The sequence below is a fragment of the Camelus ferus genome, chromosome 14, assembly GCF_009834535.1.
Source record: "Camelus ferus isolate YT-003-E chromosome 14, BCGSAC_Cfer_1.0, whole genome shotgun sequence".
Taxonomy (NCBI): Eukaryota; Metazoa; Chordata; class Mammalia; order Artiodactyla; family Camelidae; genus Camelus; species Camelus ferus.
In genome coordinates, this window is record NC_045709.1 from 67,448,177 (window position 1) to 67,462,555 (window position 14,379).

General features: G+C 36.3%; 1 protein-coding gene across 1 annotated transcript in view; it reads right to left on the reverse strand.

Moving 5' to 3' along the window:
- Positions 1-285: 285 nt before the first annotated feature.
- PCDH17 (protocadherin 17) overlaps positions 286-14,379 on the reverse strand; it is a 98,423-nt gene continuing 84,329 nt past the window's right edge. Inside the window, 1 exon segment of the mRNA XM_006190086.3 lies at positions 286-5,026. Within this exon segment, the coding sequence (XP_006190148.2) occupies positions 4,344-5,026 (683 nt within the window). The 3' untranslated portion in view covers positions 286-4,343.

The window sequence follows — 14,379 nt, forward strand, 5'->3', positions numbered from 1 at the left end:
TAAAAACCACAGGTATTGTTAGGCTATGACTCCATGGTAATTTTTTGACTATCCAAATTATCTAAGCTATCTGAAAGATGGGTAACCCATTCCCATGGAGAACCTAGTGACATTATTGTTCAATACATTTTTCCCAAAGCTGATTTTACTGGCAAATAAATAACTAGCAAAAACAGTTGTGATGCTGTGGTTGCTTTCCAAAATAATTATGATCAGGGTCCCTGTGGTACGCCGTGTAGAACACATCGCTTGTGTATTAATGAATTCAAGGGACGGCAACGCCACTATTAGTAATAGCTTTTTATTCGGAGTCCTCATTTTCCATATAGGTCACATTAAACACAGCCATTAAACAATAGCATTGAGATAAATCCATACAATGTATGCTGCTTTTTGTTGTTGTTGTCTTTGTTCACCAATTACTTGGTGCAGCTAAGAACCTTATGGAGTGATGGGGCTGATAAATGAGAATAGCCAACCTGCAAAACACTGGGGCCACGGAGAGTCAGACTTTATTCATCTCATTCAGTTACATTTCCAATCAACACATCTTGATAGCCAAAACTCTCATTTGAATGAACTCTCTGATAAATGCTGTCTGTTGTCAAAAGAATGTAATTAGACAATAATGAGTAGGCATATAGTATGCCAGACCTCAGTCTACTTGTTGACCTCAGCAACTTCTACTCCATTAGGCAATAAACAGCTTTTAACTCTGTTCTAATAAAGCACACTGCTCTATTGCTACATGACTTTTTTTTTTTATGGTGTCATTTTTTTAAATTGAGCAGTACCTAGATCCTTTAAAGGGAAATCATGTGTTTTACAAGATCTCAGCTAATTTAGGCAAACAAAACCAGTCAATTTCCCAACCAGGGATTCAATTCATTTACGGAGTAGTGAGCCAGTCTTTGCATATTGCCTGCAGTAAAGATAAGTCTGTCAGGTTAAGACACAATATGAAAGCATTGTTTGAAATTGCATGATATGTCTCTTTAATGTTTACTTTGGTATAGGTATAACTAACACTGATTCTCACTACTTTTAACTTTGATGTAAAGATCTTTCATCATTAACATCTAATGGAAAAATAGTTTTGTTACTGATTTTTTTTTTCATTCATCAATAAACAATGTTTAGAGTTCTGACTTTCTTATGAAGATTTCTATAAATTATTTTTCTGTGCTTTTAAGGACCTAAAAGACAAAGTATTATTTTTCATTTTGAATGTGTGGGATTTTTTTTTTTGAGGGGTTAGTCACTGGAGGATGTGAATTAAATAATTTTTTCACATTCTGAATGATGCTAAAACCCCTTGAAATATCACTGTTTGATCATGCATCACCCCTGAGAGCATATTGCTCCCCAAAAGGGTAATTTTGGCATCTCATGGACTTCCTTGGAAGCCAAGCACCAGAGGTCTGTGATCAAGGCAGTTGCCAGCCAGATGAATCAAAGCGAGGTTCCTTCAACTCAACTATAAAAGCTTAGAGTCCTGACTGCTAAATTACCACCAACTTGTAAATAAAAAATCACTACTAAATACAGATAATGTGTTAAACAGCTATCACTAGTAAATCACTGGTGACAGAGCCTAAAGGTAATTCCTCAAACATTGGCACAACCAATCCTTAAAATCTGATAGTGTTTTAATGTCTTCAGACACATATAATAAATTGAACAACTGGTTACTCGGCGTTAAGAACGTTTGAAAAATAAACCCTACTCTCTTTGTTGATTTCATTTACATACTGCCTTAGATTTTACTACTGGTCTATCTGTCTAGTAAGAGAGAGGCAACACTTGGTAAGACTAAATGTCAATCAGTTTTCCATCAAATTTCAGCTATCACACTAAATCAACCTGTAGTCTCCTGGCAAAAATAATAATAATAACATCATATAACAAAGACAACACATTTCAGATACATAAATTGTCCAAAATATAGAGAGTCAATTAGGTTTCTCATGTACAAGATCCCTTCTTTTCTGATTTAAACATCTACGAATAATAAAAACCGATTCAAGCTTTGGAAAGGCTGTTACTAGGAACCAAATACAGTTCTCAAGAGAATAAGGCTGATGGGAGTTGTCCACTCTTCCCTTTCAAAGCAGTTTTGCAAACGAGGTACAGTCTAAAATCTTGACGGCATTTGAGGGAAATTATTTTCAGTGGGATGTTTTGAGGTTTAAAATTACAAAACTGAATTCACCTCAATATTTGTTTTTGCTTTTGTTTTTGTTTTTAATAGAAGGGTTTTATGACATTTATGCTGTTTCTACACTGGCTCAGTGGCCAGGAATGAAGGCACAGAATTCTCCACCAGTTTGCAAATAATGCATTTTTCTGCCCCAATGCACAAACAGCCTTTATTTAAACTCAGCACCACATTTTCGAAGGTATGGGCTGGAAACTGTTTGTCATGAAGCTATAAAATGCCAAAAATTTTCAACGCTGAAGGAAAATGTCAATCAAGGCATTTTCCCATCTGCTGCTGCTTCTGCAAGTGCTAATTTGATTTTTTCCCAATTCCTGAAATTTGAGGTTTCCTAGCCTAGTATGGAAGGAAGTTTGAAACTTGCTAAATGTCACAAGAAAAGGTGCAACCAAATGCAGGAGTAGAAGGTGTATTGTTCTCAAAGGACACCAATAAAAAGAGGCAGAAGAGCATTGGAGGAAAAAAAAAAAGGCAAACCTTTTGTTAAGACCCAGACCTCTTGAAAAACACTACACAATGCAAGTAACCAGTGCTGGTACCACACATGCATTAAAGCATTTTTTATGGTTTTGAAATATAATGGGAAACACACATCTTGAACCACTTAAGATACTTTTTGAGAACCAATCAACAGGATGATATCTACACAGGCAGAAGCTGAATGTTATTGAACAAACATGAAGAAGGTTCAAGTCTTGTTACAAATGTAATTCTTGTGATTCAGCATGACTTTAATAAAAGCTTCTACAAGAACTTGCACATAACCATGACTGACGGATGGATTTTTTGACCTTTCAGTTAGCTCCATCAGCTCACTCAAACACATTTTGAACAGATTATGTACTGCAGTACTTGGTAGACTATACATTAAACGAGAGACTTCGCTCTGAGGCACTGCTTCCAACACTCCATGGGGAAAAGGAAGCAGGGAAAAAAACAAAACTCATAGAGTTCGACAGCTACCGAGGCAACACTTGCCATTTACAATATAAGCCCAAATATTTTTGCAACACAACTATATATTAATTTAATAAAATACACAATATAGCTCTTATACACTCAACAATTTGGCTCATATGCACTGAATCTGCAATAAATCAATAAAAATATGTCATTTGATGTAAACACATTGAATCTTCTTACATTTTGCACATTTAAATGGTCAGGTGATTTGTGTTATGTCTAAGACATGTTCACTTTCCTGAGCTATTTTAGTGTCCACAAATGAATGAAACATACCAATTGCGTTAATTGTCTCTGAATATCATCCCTCGATGGTCACTCTTTTTCAGAACTTTTCTAGGTCAAATTGAAAACACATCTATCACTATTTAGTCTGTTTGCTGGACACTAAAATGCTAATGAGGCATTTTAAACCTTTAAATTTTCTTCTCCTTTAATGAAGTGAATTAGTCTATGTGTGTGCAGGACAAAATGGACCATACCATTTTACATTTAACTTTTATACGACATGAGGTGTTTTTTACAAATGACCAAGTTTTAAAAAAAATTTTTTTCGACTAATGATATGGAATGTTCTTTGTGTTTATATGTGTGGTAGGTAACTTTATACAGAAATGTTCACCACAAAGATGTGTTCATGTTTGGTGTAGCTCAGGACTACTGCAAGGTCTTTTCAGGACTTTCAGTAGAAGCCTGTGGTGACTGCTAGAAATCTACCACAGATCACAAATTCTGACCCTGCTTTGTATGGGGTTTATAGGTAAACAGTTAAGTCAGCATAAATCACGGAGGACAGTCTTAGAGTGATCAGAAAAAACGTCCATTCTCCCACTGCATACCTTCCTCACAGATTGTCAAAAGGTAACTCGCCTTTTCATCCTCCTTTTTCTTTTCTCTTTTCTTCTTTTTTTTTCCTCTTCTCTTTGAGCATCATTAATTCTGTCCTAATATAAGTTTGATCAAAACAAAACCATTGTTATCTCTGAAAAAGAAACAGCAGTGTAAAGAAAGTACTTGTGGGCACTTCAGATGTTCACTAAAAGCCTTAAAGCAGCATCGGTCTTTCTTCATCCCTGTAAAAACGAGTTGTCACCAGGAGGGATCATTTTTAAATCGACAGAAGAGACGAAAATGCCAATGCTTTTTTTTTTTTTTTTTCCTTTCACTTTCTCACAGCCACAGGGTCATTTCCCCGGCAGTCTTGCAGAAGCTTGTCGATTTCTCGCACGACTTCCTCAGCATCCACGGACTCTCTGCCCAGATCCCTGTTGGGGTGGTCGAGATGCTCCAGGACAGCGCCCATCTCGCTGGAATCCCGGCTGGCTCTCGAATGCACATCTGCGAAGACCCTCGCCATCTGCTCAGAAGCCAGGAAGGGAGGGTCTCTCGGTTGCTTGCTGGGGGACAGATACTGACTGTCAGTGGGCAAGTACTGGCCGCTCGCTTCGGCCAGAGCTCCCGGTTTCGCTTCGCAGCCATCCAGAGAGCCTTTGGTGGCGGTGCAAGGCTCGATGCCTGCCTTGGTTGGGCTGCTGGATGCGGAGGGGACCTCTTGGAGGAGAGGGCTCAGGGCACGTTTGGCTTTTAAATAAGGTTTCACATTGGCAATGAGAATCGTGTGCTCTCTCTTGTCTTTTCCAAATGTACAAAAAGTCTTTTTCCCAGTGGGATTCACAGTTTCGTAAGTCTCAGTCTCCACATTAGCTTCCACTGTGGGTACAAAGAGATTTGTGCGGTAATCTGCGTTTTCAGCCTGATTGGTTGCAGGGAACTGTGGCATCCAACACCTGTCAGAATGACCAAGCACTCGGCATTCATCTGTGCAATTAACGCACTCTTCCGGTTCTGTAACACAAAAGAGAAAACAGCAAATCCAATCATTAGGGTTGCCTTTACAGTTCTACCGAGGCTGCGATCAACTCTCACTGGGCCTGCTTGACCTCTGGTCTCTTAATTAAAAAGGAAAAGAAAACAGTAATTAAAACATTTCAGGATGGTTGCATAAACCTGCTGGTTGAGACAATGGTTTTATTTCAAGCCTATTCTCTAGGTATTAACGAATTCCCATAGCCTGGGAAGAAGTAAAAAGTGGCCATTGGAGAATCATTCTCAGCAGAATAGAACATCTCTGTAAACTAATCTCCTGGGGATATCAGTTAGGGCTTTGTTCTGTAACCCATCCTGGAAACAGGAACTTCAAAAAGGATTACCAGGATTAATTTTTCAAATCAAATAACAGGGCAAAAACTGGATAGCAAACTTCCATAGCAAGTCCTAAGCTGCTTTTTTTTTTTTTTTTTCATGTTTTATCCCTATTTTGCTTGTAATTGTTATTTTGGTGACAGTTATGAAATAAAAGGTTTCCTTTAAAAGCCTGCTTTTCCTACTGAGAGAAGCAAATGGAATTTTCCATCAGAATGTGTTATGAATAAGCTTGTCAAAAAGTGCACACTCCTATTGTATTAGATTTGCGTATGGAACGTGTAATCAGTTTTCTTCACTGCAGTTTTTTGTTTTGGGTGTAAGTAGGTGAAAATGGATTTAGTCAACATAGTTCAGAATGAATGACAAATCATGATTTCCTGTTCTAAAGGTTAATGCTGTCTGTGAGAATTTTTGCTTCTCTTTTGTCAATAAGCAGGCAGATAATCTAAATACAGCATTATTTAATAATCACTATTTCAAAGATGCTGAATAAGAAAATCTCAAAGAAAATTCCTTCATTATGACTACAGACACATATGTCCATGACCTCAATATTTTAAACTATAACTTTTACTACATCTTTCTGGTTGTTGCTTTCATCTGCAAATGGTTGTTCTCCTTATGTTTAACCATCTTTTCTACATCAGAACCTTTTTTTTTTTTTTCAAGAGAGGATATTTACAATGTACCTCTATGTGATGGGAACAGAATTCCCTACACGTTTGGGAACCCTTGGGATTGCCATTTAATTGATGCAAGAGGATCCCTACAAATGTATAATGCCCTCTGCAAGGAAAACAGTCTACATAAAGATATTTAAAATGGAAAGCAGCAAATTTAACAGCATTGATAAATGTATAGTTTAAACAAAATCTGAGTACATATTAAAAACAGATAAATAATTCCTTATCCAAAAAGAAAAAAAAACACAATGTATCTCAAAAGGTTTTAGGATAAAATAATTTTCTACGAGACTAAATTCTTTTAGAAAGGAGTCAAAATGGTGTTTTGACAGAACAAAAATACTGTGGTATTTCATAGCATGTATCATTCACATGTGAAATGTTTTTAAAAAAAGTAACTTGGTGGCTTGTTTCTATTTTAATTTTGTCATGCTTTTAAAAATATATTTACCTATGAGTGAATAAAATATGTTGTTTGCTATGTAATGCAGGCAAGAATCCTGAAATGTAGTCTCAAACCGAACTGTCTACCCACAGATCTCAAACCCTGTCTATGATTTGAAAGGTTGTTAGACAGACGGACAGAAGAATCTAGGCATATAAAATTGTCTAGAAAGTCTTCCTGTGTGGATTTAAAGTACAGCAGAAATTAAACAAACAACAGGATATCAGAAGAGTTTAATATCAAAAAAGATAAGGCTATAAAAAAAAGGAAAATGAAATATCAGGTATCTTTTATATTACCTATTCTGCAAGGGAATCATAAATATTATGGCTCTATATCTGTGTCAGTCAGTGTTAGAAAAAAAAATACATATCATTTCATTCGACCAATTTTATCCTTCAAAAATACACCAGAAAACTTTACTATCTATTTCACTTGGTCATACTTTTGTATCTTTTAAAGCTGTGATTTAAAAAAAAAAATTCATTTACAACCCATACACCCTCTTTGAAATACGGTAACATAGGTTTATATTCCAATATTGACTGGACTCAATTTCAGCCATCTGGAGAGCCTAGCACTGAATGAATCCAATATGAGTTTAAGAAGAGAGTGAATGAGATAGAATAATGCAGATGTACGAAAGTGTAAATCGACCTTGACTTTGACACCATCAACAGAAAACGGTTGTTTGCATTTCACCACTGAAACTCTGCGGCTTTTTACGCGACTCCTTTGTGTCACATCCTAGGGAGCAAATCTGGAGTATTGATTATGACATATTATAAGCTGTTCACCTTGCGATTAGACTGTAATTTTGACAGCAGCAGGGCACAGTCAGTGGAGAAAAATCAAAGGGACACTTTTGTACAAGCAGCAGAAACTGAGCATAAAGGGAACTAAGCTGCCAAGGGTCAAGTAAGAGTTTATGAGAGAGGGGAATTATGTCTGAAGTAACGTAAATAAATAGATGACTAGATAGGATAAAAAAAAGACACATAGGTAGTAAATAATGAATGACTAGCTAGACCAAAAAAAAAAAAAAAGACATAATGATACACGTGGAAAAAAAGAAGGAACACTAAGTAAAGGAAGAGGCAGAAGGAGCGAGGCGGGGGGAGGAGACGGGGGCCAGGGGCTTAAGGGAAGGGGGGTCGACTGGGAGGACTTCTGCCACACACACCCTCTACTATATTTTTAAAAATCGCCTCAATAAACTGTGTATAATAATGAATAATAGCGTAGAAGATTTTCTCAAGCACTAGGACTTTAAAGGTAGATAATAAAACTTCTTCCTGTACCTTAAGGAAAATGAATCTCAGAATAGATATGCTGAATTACAGACTCTGAAAACGGAAAACAACCAAGTTATATTTACAGCCACTATTTGCACAGATTAGATAGCTGTTATCAAAAAAGCAAATTTAGAGGGCCTGGAAAGAAGAAATCAAAGCAAAAATAACTGATCCAAGATTCACTTTTTCTTCTGGACTAATCTGGGGTTACAAAGAAATCAGTTACCCTCATTTTTATCCCTTCCTCAATATAACGTGATTATCCCTTTCATAGAATGCACCCTTTGCCAAGAAAGATGGAATAATCCAAATGGTACACGGATGAGAGAAACTGAGAGATAAGGATGTTTACATGGCAAAGTGAAAACAATTCTGAAGTCCAGCAGCTGGAACTCTGGGCAGTTCTGTCTATACAGGAAGTTTACAGCATCTAATCTTTTAAATGCATAATTCCCTGAAGAATCATGTGACAATCAGATCAATTTAAATACTTGTTTAGTATTAAGAATCACTTTCTATACTACAATAGTCACATCTGACTATTATACAAGGTCCCAAGGGGAGGGATCTAAACACCATCCTCTTAATTAGCTCAATTTTGCATCTTAATTTATACAATTTTTTTTCAGAAGCTATAGTTACTCAAACGACTACAAGTACTTGCAATTCAGCTGCACCATAAACCACACACACATACACACACACACATACACACACACACCCATGTGTATAGATCTTCATTTGCATATGTATATTAAAATTGAGCTTTCTCCAGGAAATAGTCGAGACAAAATTTGAAACCTCAAATGCATATCCAATGCATTCCTGAAAATTAAAAATCAGTAACTACCATAAGAGAAATACAAGTGAATAGAAAAAACACACAGGAAAAGTCCCACATTTATAACATAAAGAATAACATAAATATATGTATATAACATATATAAACATACTTATAAATATAAAACCTTCTGTATATAATTTACATATATGTATAAATCTTTTTATTTAAAATCCCCAATAAACGACATTTTCATCTTTCCCGTTGCCCTACAACTGTCAATGTGAAATCTGATTGAATCAACAACTTGATCACTTCTGTTTTTAGAATTTTATATAATTCAAATTGATTTTGACATAAAGATGTTTGAAATCTGCATATTCATATTGGCTGACAAATCTGAAAGCTCTCTCTCTTTAACCTAGACTAAGGCATTCAATTAACTTAATCTTTAAAATGTTAGGCAAGCAATCGTTTTCTGCCAAAATATACCTTCAAAGGAACTGCGACTGTGAAAGTTATATCTACGTGAGGAAAAAATGTTTAGGTAAAACATCAAATTATCTGCCTTAAAATCATTGGATTTTAGCACTCTTTCACAAACGTTACCAAAATTTAAAGTTCACAGTGTGATTTTAACCTTGTAACGTCACTATATCATGAAGCGTGCATAGCCATTTCAAGATAGTTAACAGGGTCCAACAATTACTAAGTATCAGATTTAAACACTCTTTAAACCAGCAAGGATTAACAAAGATTAAGGGGCTTCTGTCAAACACAGTTATTTTGGGAGAAGTCAGGGGAAATATCCTTGCCTGTTATGACCTGATGGTGTTCACCACAAAGGAAACGTGTCGAGAAACCAGTCCATAAAATTTCTTCCTTCAGAGTAAATCTACTTCTTTATTCTAATCTGTCTCACTCTCAGGGAGGAATTTATCACAAATCAGAAGATAAGCTTATTTTCCCTGTCTTCAAAGCACTTTACCACACCACCCAAAGAGAGAGACTAGCAACTAATTTGTTAACACTTAGGGAAATATTAGAAAACATAAAAGGATTTCTTCCCCTTAGTTTCAAACTCGCCTGCTGCCTCCAGAGCCCACATATTTGTACATCAGAAAACATGCATATAGTTTCCAGAATAAGAGTTTCAGATGTGCATCTGATTTAATTTCTATAATCAAGAAATAAATGTCCCTGTCTTAGAAATCTGAAAACCAAAATCCAGAAATCAGAACATCAGTAAGGAAGTTCTAAAGTGCTGTAGCCATGGGGGAAGGATATTTGAGGATATTTGAGAATCTTCTGTGCCTGATGACTGTCAACAAACTGGCTTTATTTCTGCTTTGTAAGTAGCTTTAACTAGGAGGGGTACTCATCTCTCAGTGGAGTGGTTGCTATTATTTCTAACAGCATCTTAAAATTAGAGCTGTTTCTAAGTAGACAGTCCTCTAAATGGAAGTTCATTTTTTATTTGTTCTCATTTTTCTTTTTTTAAATTTCAAATTTACCTTCTTTCACCAATGTAAGCTTTCATAACGCCTAGTTAGCTGTCTGGGAAAGCAAGAGCCATGACCCAGTCTCTGTTTATGGCTGTCCACACGTGTTGTAGAGATTTACTCTACAGAATCTATAGAAGACTCCCATCATGGATGATCTACCACTAAACAGCCACAGACAGACCAGGACCTTAGACTGACAGTTTATTTGTACCAGTACCAGTTTCCTATTGAAAGATTTTAATGATGTAACAACAACTTGCTCTTACTGCCTTTTTCTTTCTTCAGCACACACATAAATACACACACACACACACACACAAATTCACACATGCATTACACACTTCTCTAGGAGTACAACAAATCATAGTTAATTCAGGTATATTATAAACATCAAGGCTAAAATAGAAATCTCGTCAGAATTCAGCCCCACAAACCTCTAATAAAATGTTTCTTTCAGTAAATAGACATAATTCGCGACATCCTGTGAACTGACATTTTTCTGCCATAAAGAGTTCTCTCTTTTTTCGCAATGTTGATTATTATTCTCTTACCTCCCTTTACCATCCCATAAACCCCTTACACTTGTTATGATGATGGGGTGAGTCATTCCCTATAAATGACACCTTAACAGTCTATATTCATTTAAATTATTTCCATTTATGATTTCTCTGTCCCATTTACGAGCATAGTTAAAAATAAACCTTCGGATTTCAACCTGATGATGAAAAGGGTAAAAATTTCACTTTCAATATTATTTCTAGAGACAGTGTTAGAAAATTGTCTCAAAAATTTTTTCCCTGTGTCAGAAAAGAAAAGAAAACAAAGGAGTATCTTAATATTATAATTTTACCAACAAGCTTTTTGTTCTGCTAGTCTTCATAGGACTGCCAGGCTTAACTGTAGCACAATTTTTAACAAGCTTGGTGTACTCCTCATGCAGGGAAGAAAAGGGAAGGGTAAGGGAAAATGTGACATCAGAGAATCAATCGATTTATTTTAGCTAAAGTGATCTTTCATCGTCACCTTGTATTTCCCATGTTTCTCTCTTCTGCACAGTGATCTAGGCTGTTTTACTAATCAAGTAACTGACATACAAATACACAGATGTGGGATTTGTTTTTGCTTCTTTTTAAATTTTTTTTGGAGGGCAGGTAATTACTTTTATTTATTTATTAATGGAGGTACTGAGGATTGAACCCAGGACCTCGTGCATGCCAGGCATTCAGTCTACCACTGAGCTACACCCTTCCCCACCACCCTTTATATATATATATATATATATATATATATATATATATATATGTATATTTTTAGTTTAAGGAAGATCTTGTTACAATATGCTCATTTGCTTATTTCACAAGGATGCTGGTTCCTGTGTTGGCAGTGATATGATGATAAAACGTTGGGTACAGGATACCAGGGACTTAAATTATTTCCTAACAATTGGCCTTGAGAAATCAGAATTTAGAAACATGTCTCATATAATTAAAACACTATGAGAGAAACGTATTTTGAGGTGGTGGCACTGCCAATCTGGCTTCCCGATTTCACCTCAGCGGTGAAATGCTGTTCTATCTGCTTTTGATAGGCAGAGAGCACATTTCAAAGAGAAAGTTATTACAATGCTATCAAATAGTCAAAGCATGGCAGCTTCGCAGTACCAATCCTCTGGCGTGCACCTGCATCGCACAATGTTTCTGGATGTCTCGCCACGGCTGCATTCAGACACCAGAAACCACTAGCCTAGATCATATTCAACGGAATCCAATTGTAGCTGGGTATTTGGAGTGCTTGGAGCATTTGCACTTGCTATTCCGTGCACCTGCACACCTTCAGGGATGGTTTCAAGTGTCCGTACCCCTTTGGACATAATAATAGGTCTACCAGAATGAATTTTTCTGGCATACATATTGACAACACAGAGATAATGCTCTGAGATGAAGAAAGGTGAAATTAAGTGGAAACACATGTTAAGGAATGAAAGCAAAAGGGTATCAGGAAATCTGATATGGAAGCACCAAAAATAGATTAGAAAAATGAGACTCTAAACCACACACTGGGAACCAACGGAACAGACAGAATTGTGCCCCGTGGCACCATGTTCTGAAATTAATGTTCAAAATGGAGCTGCTCCCCTCCCCCCATTCTGTACTGTAGACATTACCTGGGGCAGCAACAGATGTTTGGAAGTGAAGGCACACAGATAAACGGGAACATCTCTTTCTTAACAGGTACCCTGAGGAGACCTGGTACAGAAACACAATTCTATACTAAATGGAAGGAGCATTTGTTTGTTTGTTTGTGAAAAGGACTCTGACATAGCTTCTCAAGTGAAAACAATACAACTCAAATGTCCCACCAGAGTAAAGACAACTCATATTCAGTGGGAGTATTTAGATATGTGTAATTCAGCACTGAGTTTTCGGAAGACATACTCAATCCTTCACAAGGTAAGAATGAACAAAACTCCAGCTTTGTGCATTGGAATTTTTCAAGCAAAGGCATCTTCAATAGAATACTGTGGAACAGGTGCCATGTCAGGTAAAGATTTGTGGTAAATGAACCTATGTCCACCCACTTCTAAAATTCTGTAGTCTGGAAGACTGTATCTCTTTACCTGGGAAACTAGAAACTTGATTTGAAACGAGTATGGGGAAAGCATTAATGATCAATTACATTTTGAACAATGTTATATGAAAGTCAAACAACATAAATAGAAAAGTATAGACTGTAATATTGTGAAAGGCTTTGTAGAAGAGATGGTGCTTGATCTGCAATCCAAAAGATGATCAGGGTTTCAACAGGCAGTAGAGAGCAGGGAGAGGGTGATCCAGGTAAAGAGATGAGAAAGTGAAATGATTACCACACAGAAGTGTGCATTTCACAGGGAAATAAGAGACCAACTTTGTAGGTCAAAGGACATATACTGCAAAGCCCAAAACTAAAATAACAAGACACATTGGCTAGGATTTAAAAGAGATTGCTGGCTAATGGAAGCAACCTAAATGTCCATCAATGGATAGATAAAGAAAATGTTGTATATACATATACATACAATGGAATACTACTCAGCCATAAAAAGGAATTCAGTAATGTCATTGGCAGTAACATGGATGGACCTAGAGATTATTATACTAAGTGAAGTAAGTCCATCAGAGAATATCATATGATACCACTTATATGTGGAATCTAAAAAAGTGACACAAATGAACTTATTTACAAAACAGAAAGAGATTCACAGACATAGAAAATAAACGTATGGTCACTGGGGGAGGGAAGAGGAGGAGGGAGGGATAAATTGAGAGTTTGGTATTGGCAGATACAAACTATTATGTACAGAACAGATAAACAACAAGGTACTACTATATTGCACAGGGAACTATATTCAATGACTTACAGTAACCTGTAATGAAAAAGAATATGTGTGTGTGTGTGTGTGTCTGTATATATATATATATAAACTGAATCATTATTCTGTATACCAGAAACTAATACAACATTGTAAATCAAATATCCTCCAATTAAAAAAAAGGTGAGGAAAAAAACAAAACACACACAAAAAGTTTTTAAATAAAGGAGATTGGAAAAGCTCTGAATATAAGACCAAATTTAGCGTGACAGGCAATAGAACACTAATACACGTATTTAAGCAGTTTATTTTACATCTCAGAGGATTCTTGAAATACTTAGGTGCTCGGTTGGAATGGTGATGAATGACATTTACGAACATAAAAAACTAGAATGGCCGCAGGGCAAGTAGTATGCAAATCAGCATTATCTCTGGAAGCAGATATCTAGAGTTTTGGCCCCAACTGGGATATCTCCAACAGAGCATAATAGGACCTGGTGTGACTCACTGGCATAGTTATTCCAACTCCAGGGTGACCCCACTATGCTCACATCTCTTCCCACTTCTCCTAAACAAAGGAAAGTCTTCATCTATATTGATTCAACTGGTATTGTATAGTAATAATATCAGTCCTGCATTTTTAATTCTGCATTAGAAAGATTTTTTTTTCTCCCCACATTCATTTTCTCTCTCTCTCCCTACTTTCCCTAATTTGCTATTATTATTAACCAACCATAAGACTGCATATGATCACATATCAGAAAGATTAAATGATTCTTTTAGAAGGCCAAAAGACAGAAAGTCTGGAAGAAAGATCATCCTCTGAGGTATCTAGGAGAGAAGGAATAAATACTCCTAGAAGGTAAAGAAAATGGCCACAAAGAAGGCAATTGTTGACTCTCAGAAATCTTTCCAAAGTTAAAGCTTTTCTAGAT